The 25,791-nt window shown below is 52.8% G+C and overlaps 1 protein-coding gene and 1 long non-coding RNA gene across 2 annotated transcripts in view; one reads left to right on the top strand and one right to left on the bottom strand.

Annotated features, from left to right (window-relative positions):
- Positions 1-327: 327 nt before the first annotated feature.
- On the bottom strand, positions 328-12,699 carry LOC129404919 (uncharacterized). The gene is made up of 4 exons (XR_008630252.1): positions 11,777-12,699; positions 9,267-9,334; positions 2,483-2,615; positions 328-2,369 (listed from the first exon to the last, which is right to left on the bottom strand). It is a non-coding gene; the product is annotated as an uncharacterized LOC129404919 (long non-coding RNA).
- Positions 12,700-12,930: 231 nt separating this feature from the next.
- SEL1L3 (SEL1L family member 3) overlaps positions 12,931-25,791 on the top strand; it is a gene marked incomplete at its 5' end in the record, with an annotated part of 115,866 nt that continues 103,005 nt past the window's right edge. Inside the window, one exon of the mRNA XM_055139986.1 lies at positions 12,931-13,300. Coding sequence (XP_054995961.1) covers positions 12,931-13,300 — 370 coding nt within the window. The remainder of the gene's footprint in view (positions 13,301-25,791) is intronic.

Below are 25,791 nucleotides of genomic sequence, written 5' to 3'. Positions count from 1 at the left end.
TATTGGAAACAATCAGGATTTCAGGTGCATAAGGGAATTGTTGGTGTGGTTTTGTTTGCTTAAAACAAAATGAAAAATTTCTTCCATTCTAACTCATCACCATTCCTATTTCAGTTTGAATTTCTGCTAGTAGTCTTGGGGTAAGGTAGGCTTTTTGTTTGACAAAAGCTAAGAAAAGCAGTTATGGGGGCAGGGAAGTACGAGAGAAAACCCAGGAACACTGGTGGGGGGAGGTTGGCACCAGGGGCAGGATTGGTGCTACAATGTTGTGTGTCTAAAATTCAACTACAAGAATAAAATAAAATAAAACTTAACTACAACTATGAATAGCTTTGTAAATCAGGTGCTTTAATTTAAAAAAAAATGTGTTAACAAGAAATAAGCAGTTATTGTCTCCCATCAAACTTCCTTCAGGTTAGTTGGCTAAATTCTCGACATGAGCGGTCAATTATATACTGTCCAGCAATAGGTACAGGAGCAAGGCATATTGCTGTTAGCGATCAACGCCTCCCCGAACACTCTCCCTGTCCTCTTTCATGCGTGGATTTGCTGTCCAGTTTTTCCATGCAGAGAGCAGAAATCTCTCGAGTTGACCAAGGAAGCTTGGTTTTACAGGGCTCCTTTACCTTGATTGCATATAAGACCCACTGAATAGAACTTAAAAAATATTGAAGTCTGGGTCCCACCCTCTGAGAAGATTCTGATGTGATCTTCAGGTTTATTTTAAAGAACATAAGGAATTTTCAAAGCTCTACAGGTGATGGAAATAAGAAGGAGCATTCAAAACACTTCTCATTTGTGGTATTGAGTTTTTCTGGTGGTGCTAGGTATTGAACTCAGAGCCTCATACATGCAAAGCAAGTGCTCTCCCTCTGAGCCACGTCCCCTGCGAAGTTACGGTCTATGAAGACATTTATCTGGGGGAGGGTGTTCACCCACCACCTCTAAGCTGTCGCCTCTCTCACTTCTTGCTTGTTTTTTATTGTTTTGTTTTGCTTTTTGTCTCCTAAGTGTTTTGTTTTTGCCCTCCAGTGACTTGGCAGATACACTTAGACTTTCTGGAGATGCTAAAACCGTATTTCTTTTTTCTTTTCTTTTACCTTCTTTTTTTAAAACCATATTTCTTAAAGATTTTTTTGTAAAGTTATCCTGCCAACAGTGCATAGAGGATGTAATTTTAGGAGCACAAAATATGTTGACACACAACTTCAAGTGATTGCTTATCATTTGGTGCTTGGTCTTTGCAGTTCCATTTATTTAAGGCTGTGTTCAATGTTTTGGGTTGGAAATACTTTCTTTTACGTTTTTCTTGAAGGCAATTTTTAAAAATATGTGCCTCATTCAACTTTTTTTTTCTGAGTAACCCTCTTCCTCAAAATATCTTTGATTTCTAAAGTAATTCATACCCATTTACTATCAGCCTATCACCTATCAATCATCACTTATATCAGAAATTTCCAAACTTTCTTGACCTACCTCCTCCTTTTTGAATAAAAAAGAAAAAATATCACTAAGTGCCCCCCTCCTGGAAATTAAGTCAACTAACAAAAGGTACCCCTGAATTGTACCTGTGACGACAGCTGATGCCCCCTCTGCTTCCCACCTTGGTCCACCACCCCTGGTGGGATGTGGAATCTCCCACTTTGGGAAACGTTACCCTGTATGTTCTGAAAATGCTTCCTTGGGAGGTACTAGGACTGAGCTGTGTAGTATTTCCTCCCAGAAGCTGTTCTTGGCCACGAGGCCGCAGCTGAGTTGCCCGAGGAGGCTTCTTGCAAAAGGAGAGCTGCAGGGGCTGGAGAGCTGGTTCGGCAGTAAGGAGCCTGCCTTCTATTCTGCAGCTCTCGTTTTGACTCTGGGCACTGCATATAGTCTCTGAGCTCCTGCCAGTACGGCAGCATGCAGATGCAGCTGGAAACTACACCGGAGCCCTGCCAGGTACGGCCCCGACCCCCACCCCAAACACACACACACCATAAAACAAAAAGAATCGCCCAGAATCACCAACACGTTTTGTCTCTAACAGAGCAATTGTTGCCCCTGCACCTCACTTGCATTTGAGAGTTCATTATTAAATATGTTTGCAGAGCACACGGGACTTCCTGAAAATGCATACAAATGAATAATTAAAGTTTAAGCAGCTTCCTGGCCGCATTCATCCTGAACTGCCCCCTTTCTCAGTGAATGAAGTTCAGTTTCTTGTTTTGGTGCCTTCTCTTCAACTCCTTCCATCGGATTCTGTTGCCCCATCCAACTGCTCTGTGGGTGCGGGCGGTACTGTGGCCTCCAGGTCAATCACAAGGATTCAACATCAGGTCTCTAGGTAAAGGCCTTCATTTACGCCACGGGCATCACTCGAGCTGCGAACTCTAAGGTGAGATGAATAATTAGATAATGATCGGAATGTGCTGGGAAAACGAGGAAGCAAGTTAGGAAACTCTGCACAGGCATGGCCCTCGCGGGGAGGGAACCCTGGTCTCACCGATTTCTTCCCTCTTGTCTGTTTCAAGGAAAAGAAGAGCACCTCGGTGTTCGACAATATCCAGCAGTCTAGCGGAACCCCTCCTGCAGGCCGGAGTCCTCTCCTGGCTTAGAACCAAACAAGGAGCTGGCCACTGAAAAGCAAGGGCATGGAAGTTACTGGAATCCTCGTGGAAGGAACAGTGGATCCATTTAGATCGTGGACAAGGACCAATGGCGGTGTTGCTTATGGCCAAATCTGGCTACCCTTGACCCAGGATTAAGAGGAATTAGGGAACAGTTCACATCTATCCCGCTCTACCCAACCCGGTTTATTTACACTGTAATCCCACAGCAGAGCATAAGGGGTAAAATGAGCTGCTCTTATCAATTAATAGCTGGAGAAGAGAAAGAGCGAGAGAGATTTCAAGTTCAATGTGAGAGCTATTTATTCGCACACACTACAGAAGTGAAGAGGCCACCCCCCAGCTCTGTTGGAAAGGGGGCCTGAGGGGGGTTTCTCCCCCTTCCCCTCTTAAGAATTTGAATTACTGTGCAATCTTGGATTTTTCGAGTGACCTGGGTTAAAGCCCTAGGGCTAAAGCAGTCCTATAATGGATCTATTTCTGAATTGTTCAGCACTACTGGAGTTTAAAACAGCAGTCCTGGTACATGCCTATAATGAGGCCTGGGCTCCCTCCAGCGTGGGGGGGCAGCGGGAGGGGTGGAGAGGGGTGTGGGGTGGGTAAGGCCTCTGCAAGTATGGAGGAAGACAAGTCCCTCCCCAGTCCCCTTCCAGAGTCCTCTGGGATCCTGCACCAAATAGACACAGAAGCTGCCTTAGGATGAGGAAGAGAATCAGCAAGAGATTCTTTCTTCGCCCTCTCTGCCCCAAGCCTCCCAGCCGTGCTCGCTCTGTCCCACACCGCCTGCTAGCCCCACACCCCACGCCTAAAAATTCCTTTTCTGGGTAAAGGCCTCATTCCACATCTGAATACCTCTGGGAGGCATAACACATTCTCTTTACCAATCATTAATAATTTAATGTTTGTTCGACAAACATTTGTTGTTTGTTGAATTTATTCATAATGTGAGTTAATCAGAGTCCGGGAGTGAGAAGGTGCCTGAAGCCAATGGCGCCTTGCTCCCGGGGCAAGCCCACTCAGAGCACCAGGCTAGAACCCCAGTGGGCTGACTCAGGGGGGCTCCCAGCTAGTTCCTGTCCTGAATGCTCTCTTTCCAGAGCCATGGGAGTGGGCACCCACCAGAGAGTGGTAAGGGGGAGTGACTGTGTGTGTGTGGCGGGGTGGGGAAGGAGGTCACCTGGGAGAGTCTGAACCACAACAGAAGGGACATGGATCCTCACCAACGAGCTCAGCAAGGGCCTTGCTGGATTTGTTTTGTGGCCTTGGGTCACGGTTCCAGAACTCACAGAGACAAGGACACAGTGGGTGTGTGACAACGCAAAAAGGCCCAGGGAAGATGATCATCTGGGTGTTGGTGTGGCAGGACCAGGGAACAAAGAACTGCAAACTGGGTGGCATGAAGGACAGAATTGTTTCATCTCTCGATGCTGGGAAGGCAGGCAGGTGTCTAAAAGAAAGTTCTAGAAGGCATGTTCCTTGGGGGACCTCTAGACAAGGACACTCCTCAGCAACTCCAGTTTGACTCGTATCAGCCTCCATTCCAGCCTCCAGTTTTTTACTCGTATCAGCCTCCATTCCAGCCTCCATTTTTTGACTCATGGCAACCTCCATTCCAGCCTCCATTTTTTGACTCATGGCAGCCTCCATTCCAGCTCAGCCTCCACTCCCTGCTGGCCGTTTCCCCCATGTCTTCCCAGTATCGGCCCTCCATGCACCCCCTGGCCAAATTTCATCCCATTTATGGACAGTGGTCATCTTGAGTGAGGGGCCATCTTGGAGTGAGGCATCTAAGCTTGATGACTAATGTCGTCTGGCAAGACTCTCTGTCCAAATAAGGCCAGAGTCAAAGGGAGCAGGGCTGAGAACTCCAGGGAGCCTTTGTGAGCCCATCAGTGGGAACCTTACTGGGTGGCGATCAGGGTGAATGGCCATGCAGAAGTGAACCCTCGGGGGCTCGGCATGTGTGTGATGGGGGACTCGGCGGGGCTCTGCAAAGGCCCTTTCTCCCAACCATCAGATCACCCACTAAGCGTTTCAGCTGAGGGACTCTGAGGCCTGGTCTCTGGCATGAGGACAGAGGAGGGTGGAGAATAAAGAAAAATGAGGTCAAAGGCACTAGAGACATAGCTTACTCCATCCACAGGGATGCCTGGCTCTACCTAACCCAGGTCCCAAGAAAGTCAGGTGACCTCAGCTACCCCAGGTTCTAATCTAGGATTCCCAGAGTGGGACTGGCAGTAAAGTGATACCTGGTCACCAAAGGCACAAAGAGAACAGAACTCTCAGGGTCACGCATCCCTTTCTATCTTTCATCTTCGCGAGCCATGGGAAGTCACTTGATGAAGAAACGCTTTCATAATAAGCACAGTAAGGTATTAAACACTGTACCATTCTGGGTACAGATAAGATTCCTGAAACACTCCACCACCCACCCCTAGGAAATGGGTTCTGGAGGATCTAAAGACATTTGCATTTTCCCCCTTTCCCCGTTTGGGGGTTTGCCCAGGTATGAACTGTCCTCTAGTTGATTAGGAGCCACAAATCTAAATTTCAGTTCTGGACCGAATAGTAATTTTTCCCGACAGTTTGAATAAATCATCCAATCTGCTTCGGTTTCGACTATTTTCAGCATTTCTATTTTAATCATTTTGCTGTGCGGGACCCCAGAGTCACTGAGCCCAACTGTGACTTAATTGGGGACAAAAGGCAGGAGGTGGAGGCTGCTCTGGGCACCAAACAGGAGTTAAACAGGCTTGAACTCCAGGTTGAAATATTTGGTACAGCTTAAGCGACATGCTCTTATGAGTCACGACTCCAGGGACTTGACCTGCTCTAGCCAGACAGGTCACAGAATTTGCCCAACTGTAACTATGGTAAATTAGAAGTGCTTCTCACATAAGAAGAGAATTAAACCTTCATCTCAGATTGAACTGCAAGGAGAGGAATCCGATGAACTAGGTAGCTGATCCGTGAACACACAGGTCGATGATAGTAGTAATGACGAATAAGATGGGCAGAGAATGCATTCTGTTCCCCTCTTTACTTTGCATGCCAGGAAGCTCAAAAATAACGGTATAGTTCAGGTGCACTGTTAACTGGAACCTGGGGTGATGTTTCACTTAGTGTTCATTATGAACCAACTACCAACCAAATTCAGTGACTCAAATCAACAACTTATTTTTATCTGTTGGGGTTCAGTGAGTTGACTGGACGGAGCTAGACGTTTCATGCTTGGAGATTCTCATGTAGTTCCAGTTGGCTGGAGGCTGGGGTTGACTCATTTGTAGATCCAATGAGGCTAGCGGGTCAAGATGGTTTGCTCATTTGAGTGTCTGGCTCCTGGTGAAGACGCGGGTTAGTCATCTCCCCCCATTGCTAGACCAGTTCTCTCGGGGATGGGATGGGGGGAAATGAGGATATTCCTTCCTCTCTGGGGTTATGTGTAGTTCGAGAGATATGGGTGAAGGAGAGGGGCCACCTCTGGATGCTCACTCTCCGATGAACAGATATAAATAATTTCCTGTTTCCCATGACCTCGTGCTGGATGCAGTTCCTCTGTGAGCCTTCTTTGGAAGTCAGCAATAGACAGTCCACCCAGACAGTCCTTGACTCTCGTCTAGGGCCTGATCATTGACCATCTGCCCTCCCGGTCCTCTGCTAGCCCAGAACAGGCAAATAGGAAGACTGGCAATTTGGAAGTCTGCAGTTAGCAGAGGCGTGAAGATGAAGGTGGGAAGAGACTTGTGTCCTGGTCCATGTGACTTAGCTGCTGGCCAGGGCCTGCATGCTACAGCCAGCTTTACTCGAAGGCACCTGACAAAGACCTAAGGCTTCACATTCAGGTGGGACCCCCCAGTGTGTACCACTTTATTGCTTTTTCACCCCTTTTCCTGTCACTCTCATGGCTGGGGGAGAGGGAAGTGCTTATGATGAGACAAATAGATCCCTGCCCACATTTCACATAGGCTCACTTCAGGCAGGCGAACACCAGAGAGCTAGAGCTGCCAAGGGGCAGCTGAGGCTAGGTGACACGACAGAATCATGGAACGCATTTGGGATGTCCTTGAGATGGTCCTAGATTTGCTTGGTGACCTGGGAATTTACTCCAAATAGGCACATTTGGAGTAAATTCCCTGAGATGGTCCAAACCCTGCTTTGCAAAATTTGGGAATTTTTGCTTCTGGACTGAAGTGCCCCAGCCCCATCAGATAGTCTATAAAACAAAGCACTTGCTTTGTTCGGGGGCCCAGGCTTTGGAGCACGAATTTAACTGTCCGCTGGTGACACTATGTTCTCCCTCTTCTCAAGGTGTGCTGCTTGGCTTTTCACTGGCTTTTGCTGGGAATTTCTGCAACACCGGGGCCCTGGTCTTTTGAGCAAATTGGCCCTGCCTCCTCCTGATCGTGGACTTGATCTTTAAAAAGAGCAACTTCTTCACCTGTGAAATGAAACAGCGCCTACCTCTTGGGGCTGTGATGGGAGGAAAGGAATGAAGGCATCAAAGCCATGTTAGATAACCTCTTTAAAAGGACATCTCAGAGCCTGAGAGTAAGTTTCAGAGGAAATAAGGGGTTTGCCTAGCATACGGCTACAGCCACGACCCTGGTTCGAGTCCTGGCATGGCATTTAATTCCCTGAGCATCACCAGGATGATGGTCCCTTAGCACAGAGACAAGGTGTGACTCCCCCCCACACCCCAACCAAAAATAACTTTTTTAAAAATAAAAGAATATCACAGAGGCAAAGCTGTAGAGAGCTGAGAGGAGGGTCCTCTAGAAAGGATGAGAGAAGCCTCCTTCTCTGGATGAGAGACACAAGTGTGGCTGCCCTTGACATTTCTTGTTCCTTGATATTGTATATTATCAGAGAGACTAAAAGCTCTAAGTCGATGCTAATGGCTGCTGGAGCATCTTGGGTTCAGCTGCAGGATGCAGACACTCAATACTGCCAGCGCGTGTTGATCCACCCAGGGTCCCCAAGTGCACTTGTGTGCTGGAGCTCTCTCATTCACTACCTGAACTTGACCTCCTGGTGCCCCATCACACTCTCTGCCTGCTCCTTCCCACTGGAACTGCACCTCTTTCCCTGGCTTCTCTGCACCACACCCTTTAGTTCCAACAGACTCCTCTTTACCTGCGCACTCCAAGATAACCTTCCACCTTGGGAATCTGTGTCCTTGACCCCACACCTTTTGAGGGACTTTCCTTCCTCTGGTATCCAGATAGGTCTGTGTTTTCTCAGCCGGATGTGCCAGGACCTCCAGGGTGGCAGGCGGGGCCTTTGCAGCTGAGCCCAGGCTGACAGGGCAGCTCCCTGATGGAGAGAGAGCTCAGGCGGAGAGAGAGGGTTCTAGCCAGCCGTCTGCACCCAGCCAGGGAAGCTCAGCGCACCATACTCTCCATCAGAGGGCTGCGGGGACCCAAGAGTGGATTTCCCTCCTGAGAGCTGCTCCTTAGGGGTGGGGGCGAGTGGTCCTCAGGCCCAGGAGGAGCTGGGCCAACAGAAGCTGTCTGCTTTTTTCCCTAGCTCGGGGTGGGGGTAGAATCCAGCTGAATACGCACCTATTTGGAAGGGCAAAGAGCCAAAAATAACTAGGAGCAACAGCATTTCATCTGACAGGCCCAGAAATAGAGCTCGTTCCGAGCATGCCGGGCTAGAGACCCAGTGATTCCAAGACCTGCAGCATTTTTGTAGACACAGAGAAACGGGCGGCTCGCACTGGCGCTCTCAGGCCCTCTTCACGACAACTTCTCAAAGCAAGGGCTCGGGCCCAGGGACAGAGAGTGCAGAATCGAGGCTTGAAGTTGCAAAGATGGGGTCTGCCTGAGAGGAGGTAAGTATGGCAGCTGAAGGAATGGTCCCAGGAGAGAAGGAGGAAGACGTGAGCGAAAATGGAAGATGCAAGCCAGGAAGAAGAGATAGAAAGTACATATGGGCAAGAGAAAACCATGGCAAGGAGGGCATTTAAAAAAATGGAATTGAAAATTGTGCTGGGGGTGCAGAGCGATAGTACAGCAGGTAAGGTGCCTGCCTCACACATGGACGACCCAGATTCAATCCCCAGCCACTCAGTATGGTCCTCTGAGCTGAGCTCTCCCAGACTGATCCCTGGACACAGAGCAGGGAACGGGCCTTGAGCATGGCTGGGTATGACCCCCAAAACAAAAAGAAAAAGGGTGCTGAGTTAAGGTGGGTCCTGGGGAACAATCTTTTTTTTTTTTTTTTTCAAATCAATCACTGTGAGATAGACCCTTACAAAATTGTTCATGATTAGGTTTCAGTCACATAGTGTTTCAACACCCATCCCTCCAGCACCAGGTCTGAGGAGTAATCTTGATCAGAAAAACACGTTTTTGGGTGAAAATAAGGAGTGCATTGTCTGACAACCACCTTCTCCTCTTTTTTTTTAAAGGTAGGTGGGGGGCATATGCCCAGCTGTGCTCAGGACTTTCTCCAGGCTCTGCACACAGGTATTACTCCGGGCAGTGCTCGGGGGACCATATGAGATGCCAGGGATCGAACCCTAGTTGGCCAGGTGCCAGGCAAGCACCCTACCTGCTGTGCTATCTCTCCAGCCCCATCTTCTCCTTTTATAATAGTTTAGTAAACATGATTACAAGGTGCTTTTATTTATGATATTGATGTACAAAGTTACTGTACCTCGCCACCACCCGATGCCCAGTATTGTAGTCTACTCTTCTGTTTTTGTTTTCTTCTCTTTTATTTTGCTGTGGAAGGCAAAAAAGTCACGGTTCATTCATCTTTATTCCGAACATCTGATCTTGCAGAAAGGAAGGAAGGAAGGGGAGGGTGCAGGGGAAAAGACAAGGATTTCAAAGAACTCTGGCTATGGGGAAAAGATGAGGAGGTCATAATGAATGAGACACAAAAAGGAAGACAGGAAGGTAAGAAGGGAGAGAGACGGGAAAAAGGAGGATATAAGGAAAAAGGCAAGAGGAAGAGGATGGATTTGACTTTATTTCATACATGTGTGTAAGGACTTTCTGTGGAAGGCAAGGTAAATATACAGAGCTGATCGCAAAACAGCTTCTGCTTTAAAGGAGCTTACAGTTTACGGGGGAGAACTGTCTACCACGTAAGGCTGGCTTCAACCGCTGCACTGAGCTATAGGCCATGCTGAGACATGAGACATGGGTTCTTGGAGCTGGTCCCATCTTCCTCTCCTTCCATGGTCTATTGTCTCTGCAGGAGCTTATGCCTTTTACCTTCAAATCCATAGTTACCTAGAAATGTGCTTTCCAAGTGCTGGTGTGGACAGCGCTAGTCCCAAGGTAAATTTCTACTGGTCTACAGCCAAGTGAGACAAAGATAAATTGGGAGCTTTCCTACAAGAAAATTTTATTCCCTTTGGAGGGTTGTTTTTGCTTATAAGTGATGCCCATCTTTTTTTTTTTTTTATTGTTGTTGTTGGTAAAGGAAAAAAAGGCCCTGTCTTTTTTCACAAAATCATGTGGGACATTTTTTTTTTTTTTTGTGGAGGTGGGGTTTGATTTTGTTGAGTATTTCTTTATGTGGCAAGTGAATAGTTAACCTTGGTCCCTGATCTTATTGACCTGAGAACCAGTGGCCTAGAATGCCACTCTGTGCCCAAGGAGCAGTCAAATTCAGTGAATGTTCCTGCGTGTTTTTGCCAGCCCCTTTTCCTCCAGCCCATTCATACCATGGATCGGAGCTGGGAGGGGGGTGGAGGATAAGGAGTGACTCTCACTGTTCCCTTGTAAGGCCTGTCATCAATGAATCAAGATACAAATGCGCAACCATGCCAGTTTCATACCCTCTGCACACGCAGGCGTCCGCTCATTTTAGTGGTATGCTCAAACTTAATTTAAACCAACCAATTGTAATGGTAGGATTTTAAGCCCTTCCGCACAGCCGTGGCCAAGAAGGATCTTTTTTAAATAAAGGGCTTTCTTTTGAAATCAGACCACACCCTCCGAATTACCGACTCCAGAGCAAGGGGCCAGGGTGTTAACTGCTTCTATCTTCCGGATCAAAATGTCACACTCTTTAGTGAATAGAAATCCATCCCCACTCTCTCTCTGCCCCTCTCCAATCCAGAATTAATCAGTCAGGCTGGCAGCCCTGGCCCCGGGGCCCTGCAGCAGCTTACAGGGCCTTTTAGCAGATCGAATTGTGTTTGGGTAGCTTTTCTGCAGGCCTGCGGTTTCTCACCAAAAGGGTGTTCCTGCCTCCCTCTGGATTTCTGGGGATCCAGGCAGTGGTGCTCCCACACGATGGTGGGGAGGGGGCGTGAAGAGGAGCCACTGAGAAAGTGTACACACCTAGTTATGCAACAACCCATTTCCTACCGCGGTGGGACTCCAGATAGGTGAATTCAACCTTTCTGGCTCCTGTGGCTTGGAACACTCTCAGTGCATGAATTCTGATCACAGACAACCTGAGGAAACCATATGGCTTACTGGCGACCCACCCCACCCGCGAGCCTGTGGACTCTGAGAGGCCTGGTGGAGGCCACAGGAATAGGTGCAAAGCCCCTTTCTCCAGAACTCTCCACACTCACCTCCCCCTTCTCCATGTCCCATGTTTAAAAGCCTCAACTCTACTCGGACCTGAAAGGAAAACTAGGGACACCCACATTTTTCATTCCCTTGGACATCTCATGAAATGACTTGTTCCCTCACACAAGAGAACTGGAAGCGCTTTGGGTCCGTGGAGTGGGGCAGAAGGGTGGGGACATCTGTCCGACGGAGAAACCCCTCCCAGGCTGTGGGATGCAAGAGTCACAGAAGCCCACTCCCCTGCTAGCTGATGGGTCTGGAAATGAGGTGTCTGGGTTGGAAAATTCTCGTGGGACCGGCTACAGAGTGGTGGGCGCTCTGACAAAGCAAGCTCTCGGGGATTGGGGTGCAGGCTGGAAGTTGAAAGCCAGCACCTGGAGCAAGGAGAAGGACCCCTCTCACCTCCCATCCCCCCTCCGCGCCCCACCCCTTGTTCCACCACACTCAGGTGACCTAAAAACAGGTCCGGATGACTCAGCTGAGCTCAGCTGAGTAAGTGAGCGTGGCCAGGCTTGCACCCCGATGGCAGAGGACATGTTCAGGCCCAGGGGATTCCCAAACAGGTCGAACCACACAGCCTGGGCATCCCTGGGCCAGCGCCACTGCAACCCTCTCCCACTTTTCACCTACCGCCGGCCGCCGTGGCACGTCCGCTGGGCAAGGGCTGTGCGCTCCCCAACTGGGAATCTATTCTTAGTTTCCAATCCGCACACATCCACCAGTGCCAAGGGAAGCCTGTGCGAACTTTCAAAGGTGCCTTAACTGTTTCAGACAGCATCCGCCGGCCCGAGTTCTCTGCGCCACCAGATCCGCGCCGCGGGGCGGCCAGCTGGGGGTCCCGCCTTTCCGCCGCGCCCCTCCACGGGGCGACAGAGCCCGGCTAGCGAGAGCCGCCAGTCCGCAAGGCCAAAGGGGTGTCTAAAAAAAAAAATTTTTTTTTTAAAGCTGTTCGCACACTTCAAGAGCCTCGTCCCCCTCCACCTCACCCCCCTTCGTTTGGGTGCTGGAAGACAATTGCTGGGGGGTCTACTGAATCCACGTTCATTTCGGTCCCAAGTAGAAATGGGGTCTCAGGGCTGCAAATCAAACAGGAACCCGCTTTGGGCGCCTGTACTCCGGACAATTAAAACAAAGAGCGCGGCGGCGGCGGCGGCGGCGGCGGCGGCACAAAACCCTCCGGGAAGCAGCCAGATCCGCGCGCGGCGAACCAGCCGGCAGGGTGGGGCGCTGCCCGCACCCCACAACAGGACCGCAGGGAGGCGGCCCCACCCTGCAGGCAGGTGGACAGGTCGACAGGTGGAGGTGGCCAGGGGTCAAAATCCACCCGGAAAGGAATGAGAGTCGGGTCACTGCACCGCGCGGCTCTCGAGGGGAGGGGGGTCCCCCGCGCCCCGCGGGAACGGCCCCCTCCCTCGCGCACAGACGCACCGACCCCCCCACCCCCCACCCAGTACCCCGGCGGGAACCGGGCAGCGCGCCCCGCCGGAGGAGTGGGGCGGGAGAGGGCGAGCGGGAAAGGACGGGGCTGGAAAAGTGGGGGTGGGTGGGAGGAGGCAGAGGGGGGCCGGGAAGAAAGAGCCGAGAGTGGGCGCCGGGCGGGGGGCCGCGCGGGAACGGGGGCCGGAGGCGGGGAGGGGGCTCCCGCCGAGGCGGCGCGCGCGCGGGAGCGGGGCGGAGAGGAAGGGGTAGCGGGGGGCGCCCCCGGCGGGAGGCCGGGCCGGGCCGGGTGGAGGGAGGGGACGGGCTGCGGGCGGGGAGGAGCCGCGCTCGGGGCTGGGGCTGGCGGGGGCGACGGCGGCGGGTCCGGCGGCTGCAGGTGGCCCCGCGCGCGCGGCGGCGGCGGCGGCGGCGGCGGCCGGGCCGGCCGGGGGCGGGCGGGAAGGTGGCGCCTCGGGCGGGGGCCGGTCCCTGCACCAGGTGACCTGTTCCGGCCGGGATCCGGGCGGCCTGGCCATGCAGCGGCGCGGCGCGGGGCTCGGGCGGCCGCGGCGGCAGCAGCAGCGGCGGCGGCAGCAGCAGCGGCAGCAGCAGCAGCAGCGGCGGCGGCGGCAGCAGGCACCCCCGCCGCCCGCGCCGGGCCCCCGGGCCGCAGCCATGGGCCCCCCGGGCCTCGGCGGCCGCCCTGCCTGCACGCTGCTCCTCCTGTGCTACCTGGTGAGCGCCGGATCCCAGCCGGGTCCTCGCTGGCGCGCGGGGGACGCGGGCGGGGGCGGCTCGGGCGCGGCGAGTTTGGGCTGCGCGCGGGGCGCGCGGGGCACCTGGGCTGGGGCGGGGGCCGGGGCCGGGGCGGAGTGGACGGGACTTGGCGCGCGGGGGACGGTGCACGGGACTTGCTCGCTCGCGCGGGTCCCTTCCTCGCCGTCCCAACACTCACGGGAGATCGCAATCGGGCTGGCCTGGACACCCCGTCCTGCCCCGGTCCGGTGCCCGCACTCCTCCCCGGAGCCTCTCGCTCTCCCGCCTACCCTCCCGCCTTCCCCTTCCCTTCCCCGGACCCCGCGCCGCGCCGGCTTCTCCCGCCCCTCCCAGCGCATCCTGCCGGCGCCCGGCGCCGTCTTCTCGCAGCTCCGGCCCTCCCCGCGCCCAACTTCGCCTCTGCTTTCCGCGGAAGCCACACCGCCCCGGCGCGCCTTTCAGTTTCCACCCGGTCCTCACGGCCCGGACCGTTTTGTTTTTGTTTGTTTTTTTTTTGTTTTGTTTTGTTTGTTTTTCTTTCTGCCAACGCGCCGGGCGCTGCACCTCGCCTTTCCAGCGCGCTTCAACTCCTGCGTGGTCACTCCAGCCAAGTTGCAGATGGCCGGAAAGAATCGGAGTTCTTTTGTAACAGGCTTTTGCCGCCCTCCCGGCGACTCCGAGCAGCTTCTTTGAACGTTGTCCTTTCACTGAATGCGTGTCCCACTGTGCACACTTCTTGGCTTCTGCCTCGGTGGTCGACTAAAAGGCAGGAACCTATTCTCTCCCCCCCCCGCCCTTTGTTGCCCCCCCCCCCCCGCAAATAAACTCCTTTAAAATGCCAGAGTGATCAGACCCTCAGAACTGGGGAAGAGACTCCCTGTCCGTTGCTTTGATGGCATTCTTTGCTCTGCTCTGAGTTTTCCCAAACAGTAGTAAGTTCAGGGAAGGTGATAACCCTTGCTAGCCAGCTACCTTACGTTCCAGGATCTTGCAGAAACCTGGGGTTATCATACTATATATTACCGTAAATAAATGAAATGGAAAGTGCTGAATCATGAAACTGATGTAATAGGAAAATCACAGAATGCCAAAAATAATTTTTTTTGAGCAATGTCATTGTCCAGAATTCTTTTCATTTTATTTGGCATTATCATTATTTGGAGCCTTTCTGCTTAGAAGTGAAAAACTGCCTAGCAGATGCTGGCATGAATTGGATTTGATTCCAAGGAAATGTTTCGCCCAAGTTTCTTTTAACACTCTTTGCTTCTTGGGTGTTTCATTTCTTGAAGCAAAAAGGTGTAAAAATGCAAATTGTCATTCTGCCTTTGCATCTACCTGTTGAGCATGCTTTGCTTTTTCTCTCTTGTACAATTAATTAGCCGCTACCAAATTTTGCCTTTGGATTTGCCTCCTATTTTCCCAAGAAGTTGTCAGTGTGCATGAATGATTTTATTTTCACCCCTGAGATATTATTATTTAATATTTACGCCACAGGGACACAGCACACAGGCTCATAAATAAAAACTGCCAGAATAAATGACGGGGTTTCAGTTTAAACAGATGAGCCCCTTCCACATGGCGCGGGGATCAGTGGTTACCCACAGAGGCAGAAATGATAGAGTAGAGCAGTGCATGAAACATTAATGCACAGGTGGTCCGGAAAGTTCCACGTGGAAACCCCGAGGCCTGGCAAGGCATGGCCACTTGGTGAAGGTTCCAAGAAGGTGGAGTAAGCAGAGCGGAGGCTGGAGGCTTCGTGGTGTGCCAGCACAGAGACAGCGGCTGCAGCGGGTCTGAGTTCTGTGCTGACCACACAGTGGATTTCGAACAGCACAGGCAGAGGAGAATGATGCTGTGGATCTCAGAGAGTGAGATGGTCGGGGAGGGTTCCGGAAAGATGGCAAAGAGGACCAGAGCTTGGAAGATGTAAGCGGAGTGTGGGTGGTTGTCTGGAGAGATGGAGGGAATGGTAACTTTCACGGGGAGGTGTCTGTGATTCCTGACTCAACTGCCTTCAGCTGGGCTTTCGAGATGCTGCAGCAAAAGAGAAGCCTCAATAGAAGAGCCCGCTCTGCCCTGGGATGTGCTTTCTCTTTTTTCCCAAAGATCCCGCCCTTTGCTCACGGATTTTTCCTTTGAGGTCTGTGCTCCTTAACATCCAGCTTCTCTCTCTCTCTCCCCCCCCCCCATTCCTCTCTCTCCCTCCTCTCCCTCCCCCTTTCCCTCTTGCTCTCTCTCCCCCTTTCCCTCTCCCTCTCTCTCTCTCTTTCCCTCTCTCTCTCCCTCCCTCTCTCTCCCCCCCTCTCCTCTCTCTCTCTCTTCTCTCCCCACTTTCTTCTTTTTCTGGTTTTGGTGCCACACCGGCAGTGCTTAGGGGCTACTCTCTGCTCTGAGCTTTGGTGGGGAGGGGCTTTGCTCCTGGTGGCACTCAGAGGAACGTGTGGTGCTGGGGACTGAATCTGGGCCTGTGACATGCAAAGCCTGTCAGCGGATCGAGCAGTCTCTTGGGCCCCTTACATACGGTTTCTCAGCCTCCGGGAGGTTCAGTGTGCAAATTAAGGGAAACAGGAGCATCTGCATGAAACGAAAGAAAATCATGAAGCAGTGAAATATGCACACTTTGTGTTTGAGCTCACCAGGGAATATAGAGCGTAGAGTGGGTGGGCGGGGGTTAAAGACAGTGGAGAACTGCCAGCAGGGGCTTGGGATTATGTGAGCCACCACAGGGAAAACGCACTCCCATAGTCTGGACGCCTAAAGGATAAAATGGTTTCCGCTGTGCTAAGTCCTTTCTGTACATTTTTCCATTGTTCATCTCCTCAATGACTCCGTGAAGGAGCAGCAACCATGAGCCCCGGTGTGAGGAATGAACTGAAGTTCAGAGAGGGTAAGTCAGTTACCCCAGGCCACACAGGAAGTCTGAGCCTGAAATCTAAGTCTTTGCCTCCAGAGCCCCAATTCTGAATCATGCCAGCTTCTTGCCTTCTGGACTTTGCTGCTTGTAACCCATTCCCCTCATGCATAGATGCATGGGCCATTAGCAGAGCTCCCGCAATTAGCCGCGCCGTGCAGCTAGCCAGGATGTGAGGTCATGTCTAAAGTAGCCTAAAATACACAAAGCAGGAAGCACCGGCCACAGAATAGGATCAGGATGTTAAAGAAGGGGAGGAGGGAAAAATAAAGGTAAACACAGAAAATAGTTGGCCTCCGTGGTTGGCGAGAGAAAGGATTGGACTTTATAGGGTGCAGAGACAGCTGTGGGGGTGAGTACTTTGGGTTGGTCTGAACGGGTTGTCAAGCATAGAGCTGCGAGTTGCCTGGTACAGTGTTGTGATGGGAAGCCATTCCCACGTGGTGTCACCCCAACGCGCGTCCCTGGGCTGCAGGCAGAGAGGCCAGCTTTCTGAGCCTGCGTGCTGGAGCAGGGTCCCAGGCTGGGACAGAGTCACCTTCCAGAGGCCTCGCGGAGCTGTGACTGTAGCAAGGACACTGCCACCGCGTGAATAATGGTGACGGGGCCTGAGAGATAAGTCACAGCCCAGTGCCGGGAGATTTCTCCTGAGAAGATGAGCTTGTTCCAGCTGCTGCCAGGACCGCGGTCCCCACAGGTCAAGATGCAGAGGGCAGAGGGTTTTGAAAGTGACCACTAAGAAACGCTCCCGGAGCCGGGCTGCTGGACGCGGCTCACTGGCCCTGCTGTCCCATGGAGAACCCTCACCTGCCTCCAGACTTTTCTGGAATAGCTGGAGGCTGTCCCAGCCTGATGGTGGCTTCGTGAAAGAGTTCTGTCCCTTCCCAGTCACGGGTCCGGGAGATCTAATTGTCTCCTTCAATGAGAGAAAAACTGAATCCCACGAATCACCAGTGTTGATGTCAGCGGTAGAGCCGAGAGAGTCACAGTGGGAGTCTGCACTTGTTGGGCGTGCTGACGATGAAACAGTAAGGGGACGTGAGCGGCCCAGTGGGTTTGGGGACCACTGCGTAGACAGCAGCACTGGCTACAGAAATCTGAGTTGGTGACCGCAGGCCGTGGTTCCCTAAAGCGCGCCTTCGACCCCCCCCCCCCCCCACTCGCTGGCTGGCTGGAGGGGCGGGCTCTCGGCCAACTTGTGCCAGCACGCTTCTGGGCATGGAGAGTCCAGGCCTCATTCTCCTGGGCAGAGCTGGAAGCCCCCAGCTGGCTGTTTGCCCCCTCTGTCCCCTGTTCCCCACCCCCACCCCCGTGCCTCCCTACTGCTGGAAGGAGACTGTTCGGGAAGGAGACTGGGGGTCGCGAGGGGCCGGGGGAAGGTAACAAAAAGGCATTTCACATGGATGGTGGAAGGACTTGGACCGTAGCAGTCTGGGGTATATCGAGAGACCCTGTGTATTGGCTCACAGCGTTTCCCTGAGGTTGTGGGGGGGGGGGGAGCAGAAGGGTGGGTGACAAGTGAATTACTGTACCCCGTACCTGGACACTCTGCCTTGTCTCAGCCCACACCTGAGGGAAGGTTTCTTCCCATGGGGGAGCTGGGAGCTGGCTCAGCGTGACAGAGACTCACCCTCCACCCAAGGTACAGCTACTGATGGAATTTGAAACTTGACCTTTTCACTGCCAGGGTGGGAGGGTGAAAAATGTTCCCCCAGATACTACCCCCCTGTGCCCCCTAACTCCCAAAGTCGTGACTGGTGTTCAGGTGGGTGAGTTGAGGGTGTCCTGGGGATTCCTGGCAGGCAGGCAGCCGGCCCTCCATGGCTTTGGGCTGGCCCTTGCTGTGGATCGGAAGTTTGTGTTTGCTTTGGGGGCTGCTTTCCTTGGGCCAGGCTCATCTACGCCTCCGAGGCCATTTCTTTGGTGATAACACTGGCCCACCCCCATCTCCCATTGAGAGGGACAATGAAGTTTTATGAGGAAGGAGAGTCAGAAAGACTGACCACAACTGTGCCCAGGGTGGGTCCCGGGAAGTGCTCTGGGGAAAGTTTGGTTACCCCGCAATGATCGGAGGTGGAGAGAAACAGTGGCCCACCTAGTGTTAATGCTAGGCGAGGCCCGGGGCAGGAGGGTGCTGAGTCTCACGGGGATGCAGCATACCCCCAGCCCCGCTCCGGGGGGAGCTGCAGGGGCTCAGCGGCTGGCAGGCCGCCGAACCATTCGCTCAGCCCATTTTGGGGTTGGAGCCCAGATTGACATCACTGCCCATTCTGCCTAATTGCATGCTTTGTTGACATCAACAGAATTGGTGCTTATTTCTTGTCAGCAGAAATGGGAAAAGCAGGCCTTTTAAGCCAAGACAATTACCTTTTTGACCTATGGAAAGTTTGATCCAGCCAGTGTGAAGGAAAGGCGCCCGACGGATGGACCCGAATGAGAACAACCCTCAGTCATTGTTTGCATAGCAGACACCCCCTTCCCGCCCCACGGGCCAGTGTCAGGGAACTTTCCATCCGGAGCCAGGAAGAGTTGAAAAGGGTTTCCAGTCACTCTGTCTGTCGCTCCCTTCTGAACCCGGAGGAATAGGGGACAAGATCCAAGTTTGCTCAGCTCTGTGGGGCAAGGGAGGGCGTGTGGAATAGCGGGTCTTATTGATTTTGTTGGACGGGATTAGACACAGACCTCCTAAAAGACGTTTAGGCAGTATCGATAGATTTTCTTTCTCATCCCGGAGATACATACATTTATCTCTTTCTTGATCCCTTGGCTGAATGGAAATGCAGGATCTGTAATTCAGGTTTGTTCTTTTTTTGTCTGTTCTCATCATCAACACACACTCGGAAGCGTGTCTGGCTCATACACGTTGACACAAAAGACGAAGTCATCAGGTTCTGCGACGGGGGTGATGTTGTCAATGGTGACTTCGCTGAGGTTTGGCTTGGGGATAGGAGGCAGGGCGAGGGCTTGGCGGTACTCTGAGGTCAGAGATCAGGGACTTGTGAGGGACCACACTCTGTGGCTGCCTCAGTGGTCCTGTGAGGGGTAGCTACTCCCCTTTCAGACCCCACTTCACCGTATCTTACAGTTGCCGTCCATCCTGCCTCGGAAAGCCATGTCTTCCCACAGCCTGCGTAGACATGCAGGTCTGTCAACTTCCCAAACAGGTCCACTCTTGTTTGGTCCTTATCATCTGAACTGGAATGATCTTTGCCAAATCATTCCAGAAAGGGTCCCATTCCAGAAAGGGTCCCGGGGAGGAAGTGGAATACGGAAAAGTTTGAACATTCAATCCCAGGTGTGGGGAGAGGGCTGAGGCCCAGGGATGCGGGCCTCCTCTGCACAAGGGCCAGAGTTCTATCCCTGGCACTACACACTCCCCCGTCTGTCCCCCCCCACTTCCGATGGGGCCCTGAAGGCACCCTGAAGCCCTGGACCCGAGCAGCATGCGTTGTGGGGCCGATCACTGCATCATTTCAGCTGGCGGCTTGATATGTGACCCCAACCTCCTGAGCATTGCTTGGGAGTCCCCCTCCTCAAATTCAACTTGTCTTTTTGGATTTTCTGTTAGTTTGTTTCACTTGGGGGAGGGTCACACTTGCTATGCTCACACCTGTTTTACTCCTGGCTCTGTGCTCAGTTTTTTACTCCTGGAGGGCTTGGGGGACTGTTTGGTGCCGGGATTGAAGCCAGCTCCCGCCATGCGCAAGGCAAGCCACCCTACCCACTGAGCTATCTCTCCCGTGTCCCCTCTTGTCTTTGTGGTGTGAGGAATTAGAAAAGTTCTAGAATGTAAGGACTTTGTGCCCCAAAGGTCTGGACTCAATAAGAGTTGAGAGAAGTCCCCTGGCACTGGGTCGGGTAGGTGACTTCCTGGACCTCATGGTCCCCCGGTCTGCTGAAGGCCTTCCTCCAGGGCCCGGTGAGATGCCAAAGGCTGTCAGGAAGGTGGTTAATGAGGCCGGCTGGAAGGGGAAGACTGGCCAGCCCCACCAGATCAAAGGTGTCGTAAATGTCAGAGAAGGGTGGCAGGGACCCCAGATGGGAGCGAGTCCTTTGGTCTCCATGTGATATCCCTCAGGGCTCTGAGCAGTGGCCAGGGGTGGACCAGTGCGGCGCCTGGATGCCCACAGCTGTAACTTTATTATTTCAGTAGGAGATACCAGAATCCCTCTCTGCCAGGCTCACTTGAGAAGCTGGAGACGGAACAATGAATAAGACACGGACTCTGACCTCATAATTTCTAAACAAAGGAGGAACATGGGGGTAATTCTTAGCTTCGGCTAATGCAACCTGGCATGTGAAAATACCTATGAAGGTTGGACACGTGTCATGCCTGTAGCTGAGACTCTTCAAGTTAATTGCCTTATTTTCCTGGCAGGAAGCAGCTCCTAACCACACACATGACTTGAGCCAGGAAATCAGCTTCAGCTTAATCAATATTTAGAGTGTGATGTGTGGCTAATCGGCGTGGGGTTTGTACATAACAGAGGTAACCACAGCTGATGATGGAGCCGCTGCCCGCTGGGTCGGCTCCAGCCCGCGGGAGGCCAGTTTCCTGCCTGCCAAGTGACCGAGAGGCTGCACACTGTGATGCGTCCCGAGGGACTGGCACCGGACCAGCCCCACAGGGGGGACTTGAAGACCCTCCCTGGGGGAATAGCACACCCCACCCTAATTAAACGTTGCCCCCATCCCCGACATCCTCCCTTCGCAGCTGCTTGGTCTTCTCTGCTTCTTGAATGATTCGTCTGAGACCATAGTCGCAGACCTACCTCTCTTGGCTTGGCCCGTGCCCCCGTCATGGGAGAAAGACCTACTTGGGTCTTTATTGAGAGAAACAATAGCAAGATATTAGCCAGGGACCAACACCAGGGAACCTTCACAGAGCAACAAATCAAGCCCCATTAGCAGCACATGGATAAAATTATGCCTAATTGGATTATTTGTCTCAGTGCTCCTATGTGATCATTTCTTTTAAAAACATTACCTCTTATCACTTTGTGTTCTTCAAAACGCCACCAAGAGAAGCCTGATCTGAGAGAACAGCTCTCTGCAGCCTGGCCCAGGGGCCGTTCCAGTCGGCAACCTGGTTTTGCAAACAGAGCTATGTGGCAGGGTCCGAGCCCCCCCACCCCTCCATCTGCAACTTATGCCTTCTCCACGGCTGCCTTCTTGATGCCCTGCAGAATGGTGTGGTTGTGATGGACACCAGGTGACCTCAAAACCTAAAATATGTACCATATGGCCCTTGCATGCAGGAAAGTGTGCTGACCTCAAATCCAGAGTAATGGCAGGAATACGAGGTGAGCCACAGATGGAAGCCAAAGACATAATTTTCAATGCTCCAGTGGCCCCACATGAAAAGTAAACAGGAGAAGTGAAATTAATTGGTGTAATATATTGCATTGAATAATGTCATAACACTATCACGTCAACGTGCAGTCAGGCTAACGTGAGTGTTCCGATGTTGCCCAGCCTATTTTCAGAACATTGTCTCTGAACTCAAGTGCCTTTCAGACTTGGACACATCGAAGTCTGGGCCAGCCATATTATGAAAGCTTAGTGGGAACTGTGGCCTCTCTTTGGAGCCCAGCGCTCTCAAGCTCATAAACAAGCCTTGCAGGGACTGTTTCTGTGCTTGAGACCCGGAAGCAGGTGAAGATACAACCATCTTCATAAGAGTAGATGGCGCTTTTCTTGAAGGCCAGATTTGGAAGGTGGGCTCTAGGGAGGGGACAGGCATTCCACTCCGGCCCATATCTTCATCCGTCACCCCGATCTCCAAACCAGTGGGTCCTTGAACTGGGCAGTCACGAGTTGCCAGGGAGAGTTGAAACCGCCCTCGGCACACTGCTCTGAGGAGTTCAGAAAAGTGGCCCCGTGCGTTCCCAAGCAGCCTTTCCCTCAGCCTTCTGTTGGAAAACTGTTGTCAGCTTTAAAAGAGGAGGCGGGGGGAGGGATGAGAAAAATTTGAATTCCTATAAAATAAAAAGGACTGAGGGGAATATTTGAGATAGAATACATTTAGGGGCCCTGAGATCACGCAGAAGCCAGAGGCACATGCGTTGCATGCCAAGGCCCTGAATTCAGTCCCCTGCATCGGGTGCCCCTCCAGGGTGTGCTGGGTGGCTCTGGACAGTATTGCCCGGCCAGGCCTTGGCACCCAACCAGTGGAGCGATAGCACAGCAGGTAGGGGCGTTTGCTTTGCACGCAGCCAGCCTGAGTTCAATCCCCAGCATCCCATATGGTCCCCTGAGCACCAGGAGTAATTCCTGAGTGCAGAGAGGAGGAGTAAGCCCTGTGCATCGCAGTTTGCATTCCAGAAAGTAAAAAAAAAAAAAAAAAAGTGACTCCTAGACTTTCACCCTGGGTACTGTTAGAGAGCTCCCTCCCACCCCCAACAAATAAGATTTGGGCCAGGAACATCACTCCAAGTACTGGAGAACACTTTTTCTTTTCTTTTTGGGTCACACCCGGAGATGCACAGAGGTTACTTCTGGCTCTGCACTCAGGAATTACTCCTGGAGGTGCTTGGGGACCATATGGTATGCTGGGAATCGAACCCGGGTCAGCCATATGCAAGGCAAATGCCCTACCCACTGTGCTATTGCTCCAGCCCCCCCCTTTTTTTTTTGTTTTGCTTTTTGGGTCACACCTGGCGATGCTCAGGGCTTACTCCTAGCTCTGCACTCAGGAATTACCCCTGGTGCTCAGGGGGACCATATGGGATGCTGGGAATCAAACCCAGATCAGCCACTTGCAAGGCAAAAATGCCCTACCCGCTGTACTATTGCTCCAGCCCACGTTTTGCGTGGATCCCTGGGGTTCGATTCCCGACCGAGCCTGGTTCTCCGAGTGCCAGTGTGTGTGGCCCCCAAACTAAAAATAAATAACAAGTGATACAACACTCGAAAGTAATGAGGAGGTGGGAAGCCGTTCTTGGAGAAGAACAAACTGTGATATGTTAACTTAGCTCAGCATCTCTTGGGCTCAGTTCTGTATTGTCTCGCCGACAAGCCTGTGTCTCGTGCGTGGCATCAGAGAAAGGAAGCATGGGGCATTTGCAAGCGGGGAGGTCCCCCGGTCGCTGGTCAGGTCCAGCCTCTAGCAGCACCACCTTTCCGGGCAGAGAAGCTCTTTGGAGCACAGTAGCGTGGCTGGTTGCCTTGGGAGGAGGGCCAGCATCTCTCTAGAATGAGTGAACGGCGCTGGAGAGATAGCAGAGCCGTTAGGGTGTTTGCCTTCGCACAGCCTACTTGGGTTTGAACCCTGGCATCCCATATGGTCCCCCGAGCACCGCCAGGGGAAATTCCGAGTGCAGAGCCAGGAGTAACCCCTGAGCATTGCCGGCTGTGACCTCCCAAATAAAGAATAAAATAGAATGGATGAATGGTGCTGCTTTGTTGTTTTTGTTTGTGGGAAGAGTCACTCCTGGAAGATGGCTCACTCTGGTCACGCCTGGATCACATGTGGTGCCAAGGATCGAACCCGGGTCAGCTGCATGCCAGGCCCTGGCCCTTCCTGCTGTGCTGTCCCTCTGGCCTTCTTGGCACTTCTTGGGGGTCAGTGTTTGGTGTTACTCTGTCCCTCGAAAGGCTGACCGGGGCCCAGGAGTAGCGGGAAAGTTTCGTCTTGCTGTGGTGTGTCAGTGAGGCGGAGATGTGGGTGTGGGCTTGGGTGTGGGGTGCTGGAACACCCCCGTACCTCCGTCTCCCCTTCTGAAACCTGTCAGCTAGGGCTCATCCCCTCTAAGCTTCCCTACTTATAATCATGCGATTATTTTTATATTTATTCCCCTCCCCCAGCCCTGTAATTTGCAAGAATAAATGAGAATATATATATATATATATATATATATATATATAGAGAGAGAGAGAGAGAGAGAGAGAGAGAGAGAGAGGAAAAAAAACCCTGTCACGGGGGCGGACAGTTTGGTCTGCGTCCATGCTTACATCTTCCTTCCCACGGGTTCCCAGGGCAGATGAAAAGGAAGGGCCAGTCCTCCCCCCACACTGCCTCTGGGGGCCTTGGCAGTTTGCATTCCAGTCGGGGCTCCTGTTGCCACTTGCCTTCCTCCCACACGCTTCCCCCTTTCCTGGGCTGGGGATCCCGTGACCGTGGGGCTCCTGGGGTTGTGTTGGTGCATGAGGAGGGCACAGGATCTGAACTCGCCACCCCGTGTGTTGCTGGGCAGACGCTTTAAGCCACTGAGCCACTTCCAGCCCCTTCCTCCAGTTTTTGGAATTTCTACGAGGCCTCAAATTCAGAAGAGCAGGAAGAGAGTAAGATCCCAGCCTTCCTCTGACCTCATCACCTCGCGGGCCTCGAGGGGCTATGTGTATTCAAGCAAATAGCTGAATTTTTTTCTTTGGGGAAAACATCTCCCAGCCCTGCTCCTGAGCCCTGCTTTGAAGGGCCTGCCTTGGGGGCCAGAGTGAGAGCACAGTGAGTTGGGTGCTTGTCTGGCACTCGGTTGGGTCCCTGGCACCCTGCGTGATCCCCCTAGCCTTCTCCAGGAGTGATTCCTGAGAACAGAGCCAGGAGGAAGGCCTCGGTACTGCTGGGTGTGGCCCCCAAACCACAAACAAGCAAAAATGAACAAACGCTCACCTTTTGGAGGCCACCCGTGAACCACATAGGAAGATCTTGTTTGCATAGCTGCAGGGAAGCAAACACTGTCGTGGTTTTTTGTGTTTTGTTCTGTTTGGGTTTTTTTTTTGGGGGGGGAGGCATGTAGGTCTGGTCCACACCTGATGGTGCTTAGGGGCTACTCCTGACTCTGTGCTTGGGGGTCACTCCTGGTGGTGCTCAGAGACCACCATGGACAACTCAGAGGACCAAGTATATTGGGGGACTGGGCAAGTGTAACCCCTGTGTATCCTCTCGGGCACTAACTCACCCCCTGGCCCTCTTGTGATGGCGGGTCCCTGCGCTGCAGGGGAGGTGTGCGTTTCTGCAGATTCAGGAAGGACGATGAGGCCTGAGGCCATCGCGTTTATGCTCTCCTAGGACCCACACGAGCGCCAGCCCCAGGGTGTTCACTGCAGCCGTGCACAGTGAGGCTTGGTTCCTACCTGGTCCTTGCCTCTGAGCCCAAGGGGTCAGACATGGCATCTTGGCTTGCTTTGGCTAGTGGAAGAAGTAATTTGCTGGTGAGCTGCGTCGCTTGCTCCTGCTCGGGTTTGTCAGCACGGTTTCGAGTGGCTTTGGTGCTTTATTTATATGCTGATTCCCTGACTCCCAAGCAGTGCTCGGAACATCACCTTGATGGCCCCGGCCCCACTTCCCAGGTTCCTCCTGGGAGCTGTGTCTGCAGGGAGAGAGCCAGGCCCACCCGATCAGGATGAAAAAGCCAAAAAAAAAAAAAAAAACCCACACGGCTAAGAATCATTCTTGGCACACGGGCAGCAGAGCACGGTGCCCCAGGGGTGGTCTCTGGCCACCAATCCCTCTGGTGGGTCTGCGCCTCCCCTGGCCTACAGGCCCTGGTGAGAGGCGACCCGGGAGGGAGATTCTGCTCGGGTCCCTCCGGGGTGCTCTGTGAGCACGCTGCATGCC

The sequence above is a fragment of the Sorex araneus genome, chromosome 5 (genome assembly GCF_027595985.1).
Source record: "Sorex araneus isolate mSorAra2 chromosome 5, mSorAra2.pri, whole genome shotgun sequence".
Classification (NCBI taxonomy): domain Eukaryota; kingdom Metazoa; phylum Chordata; class Mammalia; order Eulipotyphla; family Soricidae; genus Sorex; species Sorex araneus.
This window is presented reverse-complemented; position numbering and strand designations above follow the sequence as displayed.